The sequence below is a fragment of the Pundamilia nyererei genome, unplaced genomic scaffold (assembly GCF_000239375.1).
Source record: "Pundamilia nyererei isolate P.nyererei 1_Seehausen unplaced genomic scaffold, PunNye1.0 scaffold00074, whole genome shotgun sequence".
Lineage (NCBI taxonomy): Eukaryota > Metazoa > Chordata > Actinopteri > Cichliformes > Cichlidae > Pundamilia > Pundamilia nyererei.
In genome coordinates this window covers 2506119-2526215 of record NW_005187475.1, presented here as the reverse complement: position 1 = coordinate 2526215, position 20097 = coordinate 2506119, and the positions used below count along the sequence as shown (strand labels likewise).

Here is a 20097-nt window from a genome sequence, read left to right as displayed (position 1 = left end):
GAAATGATTAGTTATTCAGACAGATTCTCTGCAAGCTGTGATGCTTGGAGCACATTCACAGTGCGCAAGAGGGCCTTCAAGCAGAACTATCGTCCTCCACCTGCCATTCATGATCAGCAACTGCTGTTTACAAGAAAGCTCTTTGATGTCTTCTAACAAGTGACAGTGTAAATATTAGGAAACTGACATTTAAACACTGTATACACATCACTCGGCTGGAACAAATGAAACAATGATAAAGATTTAAGTACAGTTTTTAAAACCCAGTTTGACAGCTTGATTTTTCTTAACAGTTGTTGAGGCTTTATAATCCAATTAAATGCGTTTAGTGTTTGTGTTTAAAAAAAAAAACACCAAAAAAAAACAAAACAGAGCAACTGGCACCAAAGTTGATCCCCAACTTGGAAAAGACCACAACGAGGAAAGATGTCTCCCACCTCTGCCCGCAAAGGACCAACCAACAGCCAAAATGTGACAACGACTGAGCCAGTTGTGTTTTTGCACTGACACAGTGGAGTATTTTTCTTGGCCAAGTGTTTTCATGATGCAAATTCGAACAGCATTTGTTGATTGCTCTGAGAAAAACCAGAGACAATGATTGTGTTGGCACTTCCGGATTGACCCATTAAAGAAGCGGTAGCTGTAGAAATATAAACTTATCATGTAAAAACCTTATATAGGGGAAATCAAACCACACTTCTGCATTTTTAGTGGTGATTGATGATTCTATGTATGCATTGGCAATCCTAACTCAACTCTGACTTCAAGAAATCCTCTGCCAAGGCATAAAACCAAAGCAGTCTGTCTGTCTACCATCAAGAGCATTGTGAAAACTGCCAAGGTGAATTGTCTATTCTCCACAAGGAGCATGGACAAAGGAAGAACCTGTGAAATGTTTGGTGTGAAGCCAGGTTGTTTGCTCTAAAATTAGAAGATATGGCACTAGACTGGCATTGGCACAAAAAGCTCCTTTCTTGTACCTTTTCTAGTCTAATATTTCTGCTTACCTTGTGGTTGCGTCCATGCTTGTAGAGCAGAGAGACGATGGATTTAATGTGACCTTTCTGGATGATGTTCAGAGCTTCTGGGCTTTCTACCAAGATACAGTGGAGGACTTCCAGAATACCTATAGAGTTACACAAAATGTTTGTCATTTAACAAAAGAAACATTTAGACCACATCCCAACATTGATAGCTAGGGATGGGTACCGGTATCCGGTGCCATGATGGCACCGGTTCTGACACAAACGGTAGTAACCGGACTGAAAAGCAGTGCACATTTCGATGCTTTATTTCGGTGCTTTTTTTCCCTGAGACTTTGGATTCTAGCCAATCATTTTACCTTTCCGAGGATAGTAGGCAGGTCCAGGTACGTACGTTCTTTTAGAGCAGAGCTACAGATTAAAAACGCCCAAGGCGAAGCGGTCAAAAGTCTGGCTGTACTTCACAGCAAAAGATGCAAACCCAGCAGCCTGCAACAAGTGCTTTAAGGTGATACTGTGATACTGTCAAAGGAGGTAACACCTCGAATCTGATGAAACACCTGGCGACGCATAGCGTTTTTTTAAAAGCCTAGAAATGCGTCGTATTTGATAGCTTGCTGCAAGACCTCACACCCTGCACATCTACTGCGGGTGTGGTGCCTGTTATCGGACCAGGAGTTAGCAACATGAACCTGAAGAGGAGAGTCCTGGCCCCTAGCCCTGCCAGTGTAGCAGATGACGGATGATGATGGCAGCAGCAGCCGTTCTTCTCTGCGTGAGTAGCTTAATGTTGTTCGTGTGTAATTTACGTTGAGTAGGCTAACCACGTTATTACATTAATGCATGTAAGGTGAACTAGCAAACACCGTCGTAGTTACATGCGGCTGTCTTCTTGTTTGATGGCAGGTACTCCCTTCACCCTGGCCAAAAAGGCTAAAATGCCCAAAGAAAAAGTGGAAAACAGCTGAGAGGTTTTAGGACAAAGTTTGTGTTTTTCCATTGTTTAAGCACTGCTTCCAGCCAAGAGTGATACCATATATGCCCCATAGCTGCAGAAAAGGCTAACATTGTTATCTTTTTACAAAAAAAACAGCTAAACATGAGAGGTTTTTGGATAAAGTTTGTGTTCTTCATTCTTTAAGCACCGATTCGAGCACCGGTTCGAGCACCGGCACCGTTTCAAAAGTACCGGTTTGGCACCGGTATCGGATAAAACCTAAACGATACCCATCCCTATTGATAGCACATTTTTGTCCTTTGCGCCTATCAAAAATCTTTAATCGTTTTAGTTTTTTTCCTCTCCTCAATTTTTCCACTGAAAGTTTCTCATCATACCTGATGAAGACTCCAGTCTTTCCAGTTTGCTGACCAACCAGTCCAATTTTCGGGAAAACTGGGTACAGTTGTTCCGGTTTCCACGAATCAGTGCAGCTTAACAAACAACAAAGATTTCAAAAATAAAATATTAATATTATAAAAGTGCATTCCAGCAGCAGAATATCAGGTGAGTGGATACTGCAAACAATTTGACTTTGACTAATGAATAAGCGTCAGGTTTTCCTGATATGACATATGTGCATATGAAAACTCATTAAATCTGAATAGAAAATACATGAGAAAAATTGTAAAGGCACTATTAAACCAAGACCTCTATCCCCCATAAAAAGTTGAGGTGTATTCTCTTGTACCATCCTCTACACCTGTGGGTGACATTAAGAAGCCTCTTTATCAATATACTGTCTCATTTCTCACCATTTAGATTCTGGGACAGCAGACGGATAATGTCTGTGAAACACTTTAACAGCACTCTGTGCCAAAGGAATACTGATGGGTGTCTAATCTCCTTTAATTCTGCGCTCTCAGCCAAGCTATAGTTCAAAATGAACACATGGCTAGATCCACAGTTTGAGTCAAGGGCAAGGATATTCACTGTGACTGATGTGAATGTAAAATTCAAAGGTCAAAGACAGGCAGGAGAACCTGGGGCTGCAAAGACTACAGGCTTTAAACCATGGTTACATAATCATACAGTGTATTAAGATATACTGTAATATTGCTAAGGCTTTAATGAAGACATCAATTTAAAGTGAAACGATTTGTCCCACTGAGTCCAAGAACAATTTTATCTCAGTAAAGAAATAAATAACAAACAAGGAAAAAAGTAGATTGTTCAGTCAGAAAATAAATGTGAGAAGCCATATTTATTTTATTAATGTGTTTATCCATTTTAATATTACTCAGTTTTTGCACACAGGACATTAGAATGTGTGCCTCCTTCAAGACATCTGGAGAGCTAATCACGAAGACTGCTTCAAGAGTAGAAGGCTGTGTTAAAGAATAAAAGCGGTCACACCAAATATTGCATTTCAAGCTCATTAGAATTGCACAAATTCTGTTTTTGCCCTAAATAATGTATTTCCACATATTTTTAGACATGTTTCAATAAGCTGCTATACCCATTTCCCATTTCCTAGCAAAATATAAAAAAGAGGAGTGAATCAAGAAATGTGCATAATTACTGTATATCTTGCATCTTGTGTATTATAAATACCCACTAAAGTCTAGAATAATGCAAACCAGCCAATTAGAACATTGTTATTTCAGATGTTAGACTTACATCTGCATCTTGGAATGTAGCTTGGTGTAGACACACAGTAGAGGAGGTTGCACATCTATAACTCTAGGAAAACTGGGCAAACTTTACCTGCTTAAGTTGAGTAATGTCTCCACACTAGTAAAAATCTCTACAACAGGTGGCCATTGTAAATAGTGGTGGGATGTTTTTATGTTTATCTTTAATACACAGCCTGACTTAACTTCTGGGGATCGTGACTTTTTAGGGCTTCCAGCCAGGATATCTGGGAAGCAGAAATGCATGCTAATTTAGCCTCAAATAAGCTAATTAAATTGACATTTTCATCAGATTACAGCTGATGACATGTAGACTTAATTTTTGCAAATGAAATCCCTCTCTTCATACGAGTTTGTAAAGATCATCAATAGTATAATACAGTGAGGCTCATGGAAAATTCCTGCTTGGGGTGATATTGATGTCCATAATCTCATCATTTAACAAGCACACTGCCTACTTGGACAGATAACAGACCAATAAGAGAGAGAAGGTCAGAACAAACAAGGCCCCGACACAATTCATCATGCAAAATCTGCTACGCCATCCTGCCTTCTGCATCCTTGAGGGTGACCTCTCTGTGGGGATGGCTAGAGTGTACTCAGAGGAGTGTATTTGTGGGTTTTGAGCACGTGTGTTTGTGTGTAATGTGAGGAAGTACATGTAGGGGAGGTGGTGATGATTACAAAGGCAGTCAAGGTGAGCCAAGTGGAAGCGGTTGATGGGAAAACTCCAATGACAGGAAAACAAAGTACCCAAGAGAAAGCGGTCTGAAATAAAACTTTTCAGGGTCAGAGCTTTAGCATTCATGGCTCAGTGTGAGGCCCCGAGAGAATCAGATAATGCCAACACCTGCGATGGCTGGCATTTTGTTAACGATGCCATTTTGCCTTCAAATATTCAGCTGGATGCTCTATGATTATATCTACACTGCTTTCAAAACACTCGTGACCTAGATGAAAGCGAAGGCAGACAGTAAGACTGCAGGAGGCACTGCGTTTACATCCAAATGTCATGTAAGTGCTGTGACCAGCTTTGAACTGCAAATGTTGAACGAAGGAAGGAAGGAAGGAAGGAAGGAAGGAAAAGAATGGCATTAAGTGTCAATTAAATGATGCGACCAGCTGCTAACTCCAGATGTGGAGTGAGAATGTGAACAACAAAAAAAGTGAGGAAGTGAAGACAGAAGGGAGTAGAAAAAAGATAAAATAAAGAAGGTGGGAAGCGAAGGAAAGGAAGGAAAGAAATGAGGCATTAAGGATGATCTAAAAGCTACAATATGGAATACAGGAAATAAGGGGTGGGGGGTTAGTGAGATGAGAAACATAGAAGAGAAGGCAAATTCAGTCAATGAAGACACTGAAGGAAGATAAATACTACACGTCTACCCTGAACCAACAGCTGACAGTGTTTAAAAAAAAAGAAGAAAAAAAACAAACGATGTGGATATTTCATGTGATCCATCACTCAACTGTTTACCTAAGAGTTCATAAAGCAGGTTGAGAATGTCCTTCCACGCTGCGCCAGCTTCCTCCCCAGCCACCTCCCCGAAGTGGGCTGCACTTTCGTACAGGTTCATTCGATCAATGCATTTGGACAGAAGACTCAGCATACCCTGAGAAAAATAAAAGATATATACATAATTATTGTGTATTCTTTTACAAGAATTGATAATAACTGAATAGCAAGGAGCTAAACAAATACAGATGATGAAAGATTAATAGGGACTCATTAAAATACATTAAATTTATGTAACCAAAGTCGAAACATACATTCATTTAAGAACCTAAGGTTTTAACCACTTTTTCCCCCCACACACACACACACAAAAAAAAAACCAAAAAAAAAACACTTGCTGCATAGCATCATCTAAATGAGAAACATCAGTGTATGAGAGGTTTTCTTTTTGCATAGAAATTAATCACACCACCCACTCTCACCTCCTCTTTGAAGAGGTCCTGACGTTTGATGAGTGAACGGAGAAGACACTGCTTCTCTTCATGCTCCAGCTCAGAATCGGGCTGCTTAAAGTACTCAATCAAATCATTCAGTGTCTGTAGCACCTCTTCAACGTACCCGGCCACTGCTGTAGACTCTCCTGCTGCAATGCTGTCCAAAGCTCTGGGAGGAAAAAAAGGCAGAAAAGACAGAGAGGGTGGATCAATGTGTAACATTTTACAAAAATTTAGTGTGGAGCTTTTGCTAGAAGCAAAGAGGACCCTCCTAGAATTACTTGATGAAGTTGGTAAAGAGGAACGTGGTGTTACGGATGATGCGTGCAGCCCGAGACTCCTCATGTTGACAGCGCTGGAGGATGAGCCCGTCATCCATGTGGCCCTCAGAATGTAGGCAGGCCTAGCAGGACAAACACAGATGTGAATATTAATTTTTTAAACTAGGATGCAACAAGATGCCAGTAACCTGCTGGAAACTTCTGTCCTGTCAGACTTTTGAAAACTAATCTGTGTAATATCTCAAATATTCTAAAATAAAACCTAAAATGAGCAGGTGTAAGAACGAAAAGCATATATGTAATCACTTTGTGATGTGCCAGTCTTCTATGGCTAGTGAGTTTACAACACCAATGCTCAGTGAAATCTGACTTACTGTAATCAAGCAGCCTAATTAAAAAAAGACAGGGGGGTGGGGGGAGGATTTAAATGTAAACCCACCACCCGTCACCTCCAACACGTCTGGTGCTTTGGCATGCGGCCAAGGCTGCAAGGTCTGCCTGGCGCCAGCACGACGTGGTATTTGATGTCCCTGGACAAACGCCCGGCGATGAGCAGTGTTTATATGCCACCCTAATCCTTCTGTCTCACCCAAAACTAACTGTCACCCTCCACGTGGCCAATTATCACGTTTAAATGGGTTTCAGCCTCATGTGCACTCTCTGTGTGTCTGCAGAAAAGATGGGAGTGGAGCGTGGGTGACCACATCTGATGTATCCAAGGCTAACATTTTTAATGCATGCTCAATCATCCAGGTAAGGAAATCCCAAAAAAGATGATTCTGTTCATCTGGATGTCGTGTTTTCTATTTTGTCACTCATTCATATGACTTTTTCAGTCTCAGCTGACTGCAGGTTTCCCCAACCTTTTAAACAGTACATTTGCATAATGACTGACACTAGCACCATTGACTAACAATGGGCTGTGGGGTCAGTTTCATGATCATAAATATGCATATTGTCATGACCAGTCACAGAGAGTTGGGGAATGGCTCCAATCACAACACTGTAAGATGGTGAAAGATGTGTCCTCCTCGATGGCCTCCTTGACTCACCGCTCAAACCAGCGTTCCTCTCTGTCCAGGATGTGTACCTGCTCATCATTGAAAGAGTCCACTGGCCTATAGGTGTAAATAGACTGCGGATTCCTAGCCTGATCAGTTAGCTCTTCTGGGTTGTGTCATCCGCAAACATTGTTTTCAGTTCCAAAAGAAAAACATTTGACCTGAGTTGGTTGGGTGTTTGGAAGGCCAGCCATATAGCCCACTGCTCTGACTGTGTGTTATTTGCGTATGCACTCATTGGCTTCGAGGAATGGCAGGCATTTATGGTCATGTTGTAAACAGATGGCAGCTATATATGTTGCATATTTGTATCACTACAGTATGTGTTGTGCAATAAATTATTCGTAATTATTCCTGAAGCAGTTGTTTACTCATGCTAACCATAAAAAAAGAAAAAAAACAACAACCCCAAAACAGGTGCTTATCCAACCATGTAAAGTGGACAACTGCAACAAACCCAGAGTTTTACTGTCTGTGAGTTACTTCCTAATTTCTCTGTGTAGGTTCTCAGTCATCCACATCATGGTAGTCTGAGGAGCTTAAAAGAAAGAAGTTGTTGTACTTTGTGAAGTCCAGTCCCCTTCTTTTCTGCTTAATTTGCACCATTGAAGTAAAGTATCGACTGGCTTATATATTATTAGTTGGAGCAGATGAAGGGGTCAGTAGCAGAAGTGCTCTGCTCAAGAACTTCATTATACTATCTTGATTACTTTAGTGTACAATATGCTGAGATGGAGTATTTTTTCCAATAAAGTCATTTTAGCATAAACACACAGGAAACCTGGGGCCGGTCAGCAGTACTTCTTTTGTTTATTGGTCATGTAAAATATAATCAAGTGACTAACGACAGTACAGTGCGCTGTGCATATGGAGGTTGAAGAGAATTTGGTGCAAACTTATTAAAAGTTTGTCCTTGACCAATAAAAAACAGATTACCTGGCTATTTTCATAGCAGTTATTTTGACATTCAGCATGAAGAGAGATGTAATAATTAATATTTGTTATGGTCATGTTCAATTCAGGTGGGCATAGCTGCTGGTGTTGCACTTAATGGAATGGGACTATAATTACCTTTATCTTAAATATACACTGTAATTATACCCAATGAAGGGTCTGAATAAGTGTGAAGAAGATCTATTCAGCTTCTAATTTGATTCATCTAAATAAACATAAACAACGTGTATTTTATGTATTGTTTTGCTGTGACAGTCCTGCAGGGACAGAGCCCTGGTCAATTTTCATCAAACAGGCAAAATTAAACTGTTCATTGAATGGTCCCATCTACATCCCAGCTACATTAGTAAAAGTTACTGCAAAGTCTATTGATGCATACTCAATCATCTAGGTAAGAAAATCCCAGAAGGCTGATTTTATTCAAGTCCAAATCCAAGTTTTAAAAGAAAAAAAAATGCATTTACCCTTCTTTTTAGGGGACCAAGACGAGATGATTTGGCATCTGGCGCCTGGTAGGACAGCCACAGTCCTGTTGCCACATGCATGATGAAGCACACAGAGTCTCCGTACTTGATCTCTGGCACGCCCATGCCATCAATGTCCCTCTTTGGGCCAGTATCTCCCTTTTCCTGTAGCAGGAACATACACAGATTAGCAAAGAGACTCAGACAGAAATAAAATCACTCACACACACACACACGCGCATGCGCACGCACACACACACACACACATATACACACACAGGCATGCATATATATAAGCCTGGAAATGTGACAAATGAAGATGTATTGTGATTAGATGGTAATCAGAGATGCCGATTGCGGAGAATGCATTCATTGGCCTGCCAGGAGGTTGCTGCCGGCCTCATTAGCTCTGCTACATTTCTGGCACAGCAGAGATGGAGCGATGCCACTGATTGCAGTCGACAGCAAGTAGCGAGAAACATATTAAAGCCAATGTTCAACATGGCGAAGCTTTGACCTTTCCAGATACAGGAAATAGCAGGCGCAGGGGGTGTGGATAAGGGATGGAGAATAAGAGGGTTATTAAACAATCTATATTCTTCTAAAGAAACATGAGTTCTAAATAAGAGCAATGTTCTTTGAAGTGATGTGAGTCAGAGGGATTTTTACACTGCATCCACTGGGGATAAAGGGATATCCATGGGAACAAATGGAGCTCTGTGAAGGTGACTCAGTGTGCACTTTATGTGGTTGTAGCGATTTTAACAAAGGATAATAATTATGGATTGTTCACATATAAAAACAGTAAATCCCCCCCCCCCCCCAAAAAAAAGGCTGGATCTCTTCAGGTAAGGGAGGTTCAGCACAAAAATACATCTAAATTTAGTCTTTTCTCCTATTGGGTGTGGTTTAAAAAAAATAAATAAAAATAAAAATAAAAATCACAGCTCAACAAAAAGAAAAAATACACAACCTGTAGTTTTATCACACTCCTGTGCTACCTTCTACTGCACAACTTACACAACAGTGTGTACCAAATTCATGGGAATAAATAAAAGACTTTCCATTACTGTTTCAAGTAAACCGTGTGCTCCTCTCTCGTGGTTATATCCAGCGTCAAGTCATTATTTTTGGACTACATGCTATCAAATGAGAGCCGCACAAACCCTCAGAGTTCAACAGAGTGAGAGTGGGAGAAAAATGGATGTGCAACTGCAGGAAAGAAATGACTAAAGGCAAATAAGAGATTACAAAGTATGTATCTAAAAAAAAAACACTATCAGTGCATCATAATTATTTTTAACATTGCAGGGGTGAGGGTGAATTTATTTTTTCTCCCTAATTGAAAACAGCTACAGTATATGCAAACCAGCTGCAATTGCACATGGACAACATGACTGCCTGCTCCAACGTTTACAGTGTTGTCAACTCAGCAGCTATGAAAAGGTTATTTTATAGTGGAATGGCATGAGCTCATTAAGGGCTTAGAGACTCGCTTTGGGAGTTGTTGATGAAGTAGTCAGGGTGAGATATTTTGAGTCCTCTTTTAATGAGGTTAGTTAACTAACAACATTTATTTACATCAACCCCCCAGAACGGCTTCCAGATCTTGTAACTGCCTTGCTCAAAGCGCACATAAGAGTTAGCTTTAAAACAGATAGTATACAGTGTTGTGAAAAAGTATTTGCCCCCTTCCTGATTTTGCATATTTGTGATACTTTAAAGTTTCCGATCATCAAGGAAATTTAAATATTAGACAAAGATAACCAGAGTAAATACAAACGGGAGTTTTTAAATTATGATTTTATTACTTAAGGTAGTTATTCAAACCTACGTGGCCCTATGTTAAAAAAATTTTTTTTAAAAAAATTGTTCCCTAAACTTTTTGCACATCAAGATGTTTTTGTACAGTCGCTTTCTTATTTCTGAATCATAAGAATCACCTTAATAGAGGCAAGTGAGGCCTGCAGTTCATTAGATGTTATTTTGGGCTCTTGTGTAACCTCCTGGATGAGTCGTTGATGAGCTCTTGGATTCATTTTGGTAGGCGGGCCACTCCTGGCAAGGTTTTTCTAAGTTTTATCCATTTGTGGATAATGCCTCTCTAGCCATGGTTCGCTGGAGTCCCAAAGCCTTAGAAATGGCTTTGAAACCCCTTCTAGACTGATAGATGTCAGTGACTTTGTTTCTTAGGTTCTTTAGATTGTGACAGGATGTGTTGCATTTTCAGATCTTTAACTCTACTTCGCTTTGTGAGTCTGTTTAAGTGATTTCTTGAATCAACAGGTCTGATAGGGAAATTAAACTTTGCTTTCTACAAAACAAAACCAAAAAAAGTAGTTAATCACATTTAATTTGAGATTTAACAAAGGGTGCAATTACTATTTCGTACAGAGCCAGATATATTTTGATAGCTTTTTCCCCACATTTAAGTGTGAGAAAGACACAAAAAAAAATACTAAATCAGGAAGGGAGAAAATAATTTACAGTGTTGTGAAAAAGTATGTTTATACAGGCAAACAGAGCACTGACCTTGGAGGCCCTAAAGCAGAAAGCAGTGGCCGTGGTGTCAGACTTCACTCCGTCCTGCAGAACCAGTCCACGGTCTTCAGTCAGAGCAAGATAATGACCAGTAGAGAGATGGCGTAGTCGGAAGGGCTGGCCCCACCGGATGTGGCTACCACTCCAGCTAAACACAGAGAACTGGTGTCACAAGCTTTGAGTGCAACATTGCCCTGAAATTTCTAGACTTGGTCATCTGTGATTGTTTTCACAGCATAAGGAGAGTCAGGCTTGGAAAATGCTTTTTCTCATATGCAGCACACGTCAGGAGATGGACTGTTTGCATTAGGTGAAGCTTGCTGAATATAGCCTCCAGGCTAGTAGTGAATTCACCCACCCACATGTGTTCATTCTCACATCCACCTCCATTGAGTAATCGCTAGAAAAAAAAACAACTTTCTCAGCATTTTCTATTTTTTCCCCACCATGGAACCAACGGGGGGTTGATTTGATTCTTTTGTTGCAATAACAGGTAACAGGTACTCTAAATTGAGACTATCGACCTAATTTAATATTTGAAAAGAAGTTTTTAAATTATTTTTGCCAGGTTTTCTTTACAGAAAAAAAAAACAAAACACGCTACATTAACACAGACTCTGCAGGCACAATATTTAGATCTAAGTGCTCTAGACAACTGAGTTATTTGCGTAAATTGCCCAAACTATTCTGAAAATACAAAGCTGACTTCATTCTAGGAAATGAATATCGCACCAGTAATGTAGGATTTACCATATTTCCCTTCTTCCTATTTAAAAGAATGTTCAAATGCATGTAAAAAACAACCTTGAATTGCACTACCAACTAAAATGATTTCACATATCAACTTCAGAGCAGCTCCAGTTTCTCTCTACAGATGATGCAATTTGGGAAACATTGTTCACAATTCTCCCTTAAGTCAAAAGTAGAGACATGAGCCTTAATAGTCGCACCTGTGGCACTTTGAAAGTGTACTGAGTCTGACAGGAATTCCCAGTGAGAGCTGGCAGCCGATGTAACTGGTGAAAAATTGCGTGGGTGGCCAGTTAAAGGAAAATGTGAGAGAAAGGGGGACGGTGATAGAAGAGAGGTAGTTCAAAGCGGGTGGTAAACAGAGCCTCGAATTCTGGAAACTCTGCCAGTTAATTGGTACTGACAGCTCGGAGAAGAGATAGATGAAGTTTATATATAACCTGGGAACCTATAGCCTCCCACAATTTCTTTGTATTTTGTTAAATAAAGGGAAATATTTGTAGTCATTTATTGAAACCTAAGGAAACCTCAATAGGAATATAGTATATAATGAAGAAACAGAGTTTGCACTACACTGATGTGTTTGTGCGTCTTTAATCCAGGTATGCTTTTCCTACATTGACAGTGTGTTTGGCATTACAGTCATGCTGAAAAGCTGCCAATCCAATGCTTTCCAGATGGTACTGTACATTTCTGCATTCATAATTCCATTAATTTTGACAAGATCCCCAAAACAACTGGCTGAAATGCAAACTCTAAACCATGACCAAACCTCCGCTATGGCTACACATGGCTGTAGAGACACACTTTGTGCCTCTCTCCTGACCATAACTGATGACAAATTGAACTAAAAATTCAAAATTTGGAATAATCACCCCTTAAGACATTCTGTTACTGATTGTTATTCTAATTATTGTGTAATTTGGCAAAATAATTTCTCCCCATTTCCATCATTAAGAATGGCTTTGTGACAGCTGCCTTTCCACTGAGACCATTTGTGAAGAACCGTTAGTGAACAGTAGAAGGATTAACTGAACGGCCGTATTGGTTTTAAGTCCTGTGTCCCCTGTTTGTGTCCAGTTACTTAAGGACATAACTTTCAGATACTGTTTATTTACTGTAGGTAATTTTTTTTAGGCAGACCACTTCCCACCTCATCCAGTTTAGATAATAATATGTAATTTTTTCATGTTCTTTTATATCCCACTCAAATAAAACAATCCCTTTGTGTAATTTCTGAGAGAAACATATATTATTTATTTTATTTGTGTTTTTGAGTCAGATGTTACCTGATCCTCAGTGGCTCCACTCTCCACAGTGAACGGGCCCTTGATGCTCCCTTGCCAGCCTCATAGTTAACTATCCTAAAAGCAGAAGAAATAAATGTGGGCCTCTGTTAAGTAATTTAAGTGACAGAAACAACATGAACAGTCCAACATGGTATGCTTCTGTTAAAGCTAAAAACACCCTCTGTGAACTGGATCCCGAGGGAAATCTGGCTCCAGATTAATTTGTTTTTGGAGACATTTTGATGTTCTCAAGAAAAATATCACAGTGTCTCCATATATATGATTATTCCTGCTTAAACCTCACTGTGCAGGTCAGAAAACAAGAGATTCTTATATTTTATGATAGTGACTCAGGAGGGAGAAAAAAAACTGTTGGGTTGAAGGCTATTTCAGTGCTTCTCAATAAATAACAGCCTTGTAACCCTTCACACAGGATTACAACAGAAAGAGTTTGGATTGAAAAAGAAAAAAAAAAAAAAAAGGCCTCAGGTGAATTTTCGTCAAAAGAACAAACACAAAAAAGTGGATTGAAAAGTAAATTTTGAACTCCTCCTATAACTTTAACATATGTGGTAAGTGTAAACGTTTGCAGTATTTCCTCACAGTTTAAGACAAAAAACAAAAAACTTTTTTTCAGTTTTAAAGTGAAGCTTAAAAGTGACAACATTTTTTTAGTTTATTATTAATCATCCTCAAAACTATTTTCCCCAATGGTTAGTTTGAAAGATTTTATTAATTTAATTAATTAAATTACTAACCTCTGCTCCTCTTCACTCTTGTCTGCTCCAGGGATGGTCAGGCTCTCATCATGCCCATGACAGAGACGCATCACATGTCCACCAATTAAAAAACCTAAAAGGCAAAAAGAAAAAGTTCCATTTATTCATGAAAAAGAAATCATTTATTCTAATATATGGCTGCTTTGTTTTTCAAACACCATCAGTACATTAAAATGATGACAGGAAATAATACATTTTTAAATTATAAAAAGGTGGACTTTCTTTGAAACATTAACTTAAAATTGTGAGTTTAAATTAAACTGATTTTTTTATTTACACACACACACACACACACACACACACACACACACACACACACACACACACACACACACACACACACACACACACACACACACTTGTGTTTTCACATCCTTGTGGGGACATCTAATTGACATAATGCTTTCCTTAGCTGCTTACCCTAACATTAAGCATCAAAAATGAATGTCTGAACCTAACCCTAACCTAATTGTAACCCTGACACTAAAAATCCCATTTTGAGTCTCAGAAATGTCTTCAAACTTGTGGAGACGGGGATTTTGTCCCCATAAGGGCCTGTTGGTCCCCACAAGTATAGTAAACTTCCAATTTTTGGTCCCCACAAAGATATGTTAACATGGTTGTTGGGGTTTTTAAGCTTACCTACTGCCATGTTACTTGATGAGCAGGTAGGCTGGACATTCCACAGGGTCTGCATGAAGGAGGCATCCACGTGAAAGTTGCCATTGGAAATAGAGAGATGCTGGAAAAGAGAAGCACAGTTACGCGGGGAACAGTTGACCTTGAGTTAACCAGCTGTGTTAGCAGCAGGAAAACAGGGACATACAACACAATTTAGCAACAGTGCACAGACGAGGAAGATGTCCAAGCGCCTGGAGTTGAAAAGAGATTAAAACATGTCGTCCTTCTCATGAGAAGGACGACATGTTTTAATCTCTTTTATCACTGCAGGCCAAAGGCACTGCTCCATGTAACCTGCCTAGATAATGCAATAATTCCTTTGAGATTAAAAATTAAGAAAGAAAGAAAAAATAAATACATTTGAAAAACACCTACTCCTGGTAGGTTGCATTCAGATGAAAGTGAAGAGTCGATATGAGTTTAGCTTTAAGCTACACCCAAGTAAGCATTGATGCAAGGATTTCTAACACATACAATACAGGCAAAAGGGTTTAGCATCCTCACATTTATCCAACAAAATCACCCTGACTTGATAAAAAGACATAAATGCCCCTGTCCTAAATGACAGCAATACATTCACTGTGATGTAATGAATGACAGTAATAATGCAGTGATTGCTTTTGCATTTCTGAGGTGTCCCATTCTTCAATACCTGAATTTCCGACAAGCTACTGCAGGTACAGGCTTTACAGTATCTTTGGCAGATTTGCTTTAATTGCATATTTTCCTCCCCGAAGGACTGGTATGGCCACTAGAAGAGAGTGCAAGTCACTTTCCCATGCCAGGCACGTCAATGTCCCTCACTTTTGCCATTTCTCGCGCTGCCTTTTCCTCTGTTTCTCCTCAAATCCCCCTCTCCTCTCTTTTCCATGTAAGTTAATTGAGGTCAGGTGTATAGCTCTGCATAGTGGAGACAGCATTAACTCAAAGCTCATCAGTCAGGCGGATGAGTTTCATAAAAAACATTATTAAAAAGGACCTGCATGGGGGTGGAGGGGGCATGGGAGGGGATTCACAAGTAATCGGATTTCTAGTTCAGATAGCAAACGAAGGTTTTTTGAGTTTCCCTCCTGAATTGCCTTGTCACTCCAAAGTTGGTGAGAGTGAGACCGATATCAGGGTTATCCGAGTGCTACGAAACTTTCCAAAGTACCTTTTCAGGCAGACGGTGAACCAAAGCAGATAACTCCAGCTATGTGGGGCAAATAATCTTCAAAACAGAACCACTCTTCTTTGCATACGGCGCATTTGGTCTTTGGAGTTTAGAGGAAGACAAATCACCTCAGATATTAAAAAAAAAAGAATAATAAAAAATAAATAAATACCTGGCAGTAAAATAAGAAAGCTTCCAAAACAACAGCAGAAAATATCTGAATTAAGTGAGATTTGACAAGCAAACCACACAAAAGAAAGCGAGAGATTATACACAGAGTATCGGGAACACAAGAGTGACTCTGATGGAATCTGACTGTTTGAAGAACAGTACACATTCACGAGAGAAATCTGGAGTAAAGATGAAGGAAGAGCATCTGATTTAATGAAAACTGCTACAATTAATCTGTCATCATGTTTAAAAGCTGCATCCTCATTTTTAGTGGGTGGATAAATGATGTCCTTAAGTACTTTGGTGAACTACAGCGTTTTTATAATAAAAGTTACCAGAAGAGTAAATTATGTTGTTTTCTTTTCTGCAAGCTGGTAAATGTTGCTTTGAGTTAGAAAGCTGCAAATAAAATATACGCCATGTGCTTGTATATTAATGTATCGTATTTATGGCTTCCTGTGATGCTAAATAACTTCCATATCATCACAAGAAGAGGTAGTTTTGCCTAAATTATTGATAAGGTTCAGTCAAGCTACTCCTACAGTTTTACAGGTGGATAAAGTTTAACTGGATTGCAATGTCAGAATTCAATTAAAAAAAAAAAAAAAATTCATCTCTTATCCAAAACAATGAAACAGAGTCTTGGAGATAAAACTACACAGCTTGTTTGCTTGTGACACTAGGACAAAACTAAGGAAATTTACATTTGGTGGATTATTTCTTTGTTGTAATAATGCTTCTTGGTAATGAATCCTATATGACTGGAAAAACTGTTTATTTCCCCTCAAATGGTCATCATTTGTGGCAGAGGGGTCATTTGGTTTATCATGCATACATTAACCTCAGTCACAGGTGCGCTTCTAATGCCTTCTGCTCTTGTGAAGCTCTTTTAGATGTGACTTACTAGATATCTCTCCGTCGACACACTGACAAGAATCAGGTCGTCTCCAATGCGGACTTTCTCTCCCTCAGATCTCTGCTTGGATGCAGGGTGAATGGTCCACCAGCAGGACTCTCCTATTGACATAAATACACATAAAAATAATATTCAAATAAGTGGCAACAAGTGGAATATAAAGCTTGGGAAAATCTAGTGAGCAGTGCAGACACATACATGCCCTTTAAAATCCCTCCTGTCTTTGGTTAGATCCTGTAGAAGCAGTGGAACTGTTTCCATATGATAAATGACCTTATGCTTTAGTTCAAATGTCGAATATAGCTGTACTGTGCACACACACACACACACACACATACACGTGGAGTTTGAGTATTTCTCCCAATAATTCAATCTCAAAGTTAAATCAACCTGAAATGATCACTCCCAAAGGCTGAATTCACCTGAAAGCAGTAAAATCTCTGAAGTGCCTAATAGTCATACCATACCTATTGAATCTTCTTGCAGTCCGACATCAAATGACAGCTTGTCTGTCAGAGACCTTGATGTCTTCAAACAGGTCAAGTACTGGTGAGTGAAAAATGAACTAATGTTAGGTCAAATGAAACACTAAGACTAGCCATAAGAGGAATTCAGCTCATGTTAAAGTGTCTCATTAGAATACTGGGGTTGAATTTAGTGCTAAATAATTAGTATATTAATCAATTAGTAAGGAATTCATTCATCGATTTTCTGTTTGAAGTTATGATTAAATGCTACTGTGCAAAAGTCTCGAGCCAGGTCTTATTTCTTTCTCTTTTTTTAATATAAAAATGAGAAAATGGGTGCAAACATACTTGGAGATAAATGATATAAAACCAAAACAGAATTTGTCCAATTCTAATAAGCTTGAAAGTCACCTTTATACTTCAACTTATCCTAAACTCTCTTAGGCAAGCTTTCATGCCTTTTCTTCAAGTAGTCTTCAGAAATTCTTCTAGAAGACGGTTGAAGGACATTCAAAGCTTCTCTTTCGATGTTGGCTGCCTTTTGTTCTGTTCTCCATTAAGATCCCACACTGCTTCAATTATGTTGAGGTCTGAGCTCTGGGGAAGCCAGTCCATGACTGATAGTGTTCATTTTGCATTAGCAGTTAATGCATGCTTTTCCTCCGCTGGCAATGTGTTTGGGATGTTTGTCATGTTGAAAAATGAAGCAGTTGCTAGTAAAGTGTTTTCCAGATGGCACTGGATGGTCGAGCAAAATCTGATGGTGCTTTCTTCGTTCTTAATTTGATCAAATTTGACAAGAACACCCCACTGGATGAAATGTAACCCCAAACTATGGTAGAGACTCCATCGTGTTCTACAAATGGTTGTAGACACTCACTACTGTACTTCTTTTCTGACCTCTTCTAATACATATTAAAACAATACTGTAAAATCCAGAATCGTTGCTCCAAGTGTCGGTGAACAGTATGTGGATTAACTGACAGGTCAGAGCCATATATCAGGTCTCTTGTCAGCTCTTTGTTGATTTTTTTTAAAAGGACAGATACATGCAGATCCTGTTCATCTGCTGTAGATTTGTGTTTTGTTTACTCCTGATAAGTTCATCTTCCACTTATCCATATTCCTTAAACTTTTTAAGGACTACACATCATGCAAAGGTACTCCTAAGGCAACACCTCTCTTGGTGACCTTAGTGCAAAAAATACCATTTAATTTCTGCCAAACTGTGTTACTGTTGTTTTTTTATTTTTTATTTTTGTAGATTTAGCAAAAAAAAAAAAAAAAAAAGTGTATTTTTCCAACAGGCCATTAGTAACAACGTATGTAAAGATACAATTTAAAATTGGTTCTTTACCAAGTTGTGTTATGTGCAGATGCAAAACTGGTTCATCACTTCAGTTAGGTGGCTTTTTATGTTGAAATCATACTGTAGGTCATTCTTCTGAAAGTATAAGGTTCAAGGACTGGACTGAAAATGGGTGACAAAGCAGCCAAAGTCCAAAGAAAATATTTGAAAGATCTCCAGAAAGCTTTAAGAACTATTGTTCAAGACCACTACAGAAAAAAGACAGTCTTTCTTTTTGGAAATGAAATAAAAAGAAACAAATGGTGGCTCAAGACTTTTACAAAGAATTGTGTGAATTGCAGATTATGTTTTTCCAACTTCAGTTCAATCGAAAGCAACTGAAGACTTCACAATCACGTCATGGTTCTAATATTTTTAAACACCAGGGCTTTTTCATTAAAGATTCTTTTTAGGTAGATCTAAAAGAAAATCTCCAACATAATAATACATTTACTTTACATATTAATTGGAGTCTTATATACTCATTTTTTGGTTTCTTTCTCATCAAATGGGAACAAATAATATAAAAAAAAGCAACTGTCATCAATAATGTAACAGACTTTGCTTTTCCCACATGAAGACCAATTATGTTAACTCGTGCATACTTGATAAACAGACCCCATGGTGAGCTAGGAAAATCCTTGTCCCTTTTAGCTTTCTGTCATTCTTGCACATTAATACTCACCATGCCACTGAAGGAGTGGCGTAGGAGGATGGCGTGACCATAGAGCAGGGTCCGGTGTCCACCCCCCTGACCCGCCTGCCAGGAAATAAACAGGTAATAGATTATTATCATACCCTAACACTCCTGACCTCTGAACCCTGACAGGTTAGTATCTCCCACTTTACTTCTGCATCAGTTATTAAAGTGCGAGTGGCTTTACGCTCTGTGCGAGCAAAGCATGGGACGTCCTGGATCAAATATCCTTTACTGAAGATCACCATTCCAAGTGCAAGCGGCAAAGAGAAAAAGAGGAACACAAAAAACTCCATTCACAGTCAAACAAACACATAGATAGTATCACACTCAGTAGACAACTTGCTCATTCTTGTGACAAACAAGAATAACTGTGAGGTTTGGTAGCAAAACACCTGAGGAAATGTGAGGAAACAGATGAGCAAAAAAAAAAAAAGAAAAAAAGAGTGGATCCTTTATCATCATGGTGAATAAAGAAATTGCTTCTTACCTTTTTAATCAACCTCTAGCAGCAGAATAAAAACAAAAAAGAAGATGACCATAAGCAGCAATAACTAAACCAGGTCTGCACAAGCAAGGTTCTGGCATTCATGGAGTCAGCTCACATTTAAATGAATTAATTAAATCAAACTCAAAGATTCATACGTACACGCACGAGAAGGTTCTTGTTAATTTCTAAAGGTCCTGCTTTAATGTAATTAGCAAATTTGGCCTTAAACTGCAAAATGTTAAAACAGTTTAGCTCACACGTGTATTAAAAGTCGTATTATCAGAGCTGTAAACAGACACTTTCTTCTCACCTACAGTACATTTAGAGTATCCACTCGGATTTAACATTTCTTTGCAGTTTAAACAATGACTAGGCCCTGCATCCACTCAAGCAATGCATAGAGGTTCCCCTCTAGTCTAGTTGTCAACATTAATTTGTATTTAATGGTAGGTTTACATTCAAATTAACTTAAAGGGAACTCCCAATGGTCC

General features: G+C 38.9%; 1 protein-coding gene across 5 annotated transcripts in view; it reads right to left on the bottom strand.

Annotated features, from left to right (window-relative positions):
• The window catches only part of ryr3 (ryanodine receptor 3), a 110954-nt gene that overhangs the window by 64625 nt on the left and 26232 nt on the right, over window positions 1–20097 (bottom strand). For 3 of the 5 annotated variants that reach the window (XM_013911887.1, XM_013911888.1, XM_013911889.1), the window contains 14 exons: window positions 19607–19621; window positions 19105–19179; window positions 17072–17150; window positions 16593–16705; window positions 14326–14425; window positions 13663–13756; window positions 12905–12979; window positions 10857–11013; window positions 8325–8489; window positions 5846–5967; window positions 5553–5733; window positions 5092–5227; window positions 2319–2414; window positions 1008–1126 (listed from right to left, as the gene is read on the bottom strand). In XM_013911887.1, coding sequence (XP_013767341.1) covers window positions 1008–1126; window positions 2319–2414; window positions 5092–5227; window positions 5553–5733; window positions 5846–5967; window positions 8325–8489; window positions 10857–11013; window positions 12905–12979; window positions 13663–13756; window positions 14326–14425; window positions 16593–16705; window positions 17072–17150; window positions 19105–19179; window positions 19607–19621 — 1527 coding nt within the window. Of the gene's footprint in view, window positions 1–1007; window positions 1127–2318; window positions 2415–5091; window positions 5228–5552; window positions 5734–5845; window positions 5968–8324; window positions 8490–10856; window positions 11014–12904; window positions 12980–13662; window positions 13757–14325; window positions 14426–16592; window positions 16706–17071; window positions 17151–19104; window positions 19180–19606; window positions 19622–20097 lie in introns of those variants that run through there. The other 2 variants (XM_013911891.1, XM_013911890.1) reach the window with 2 other exon arrangements.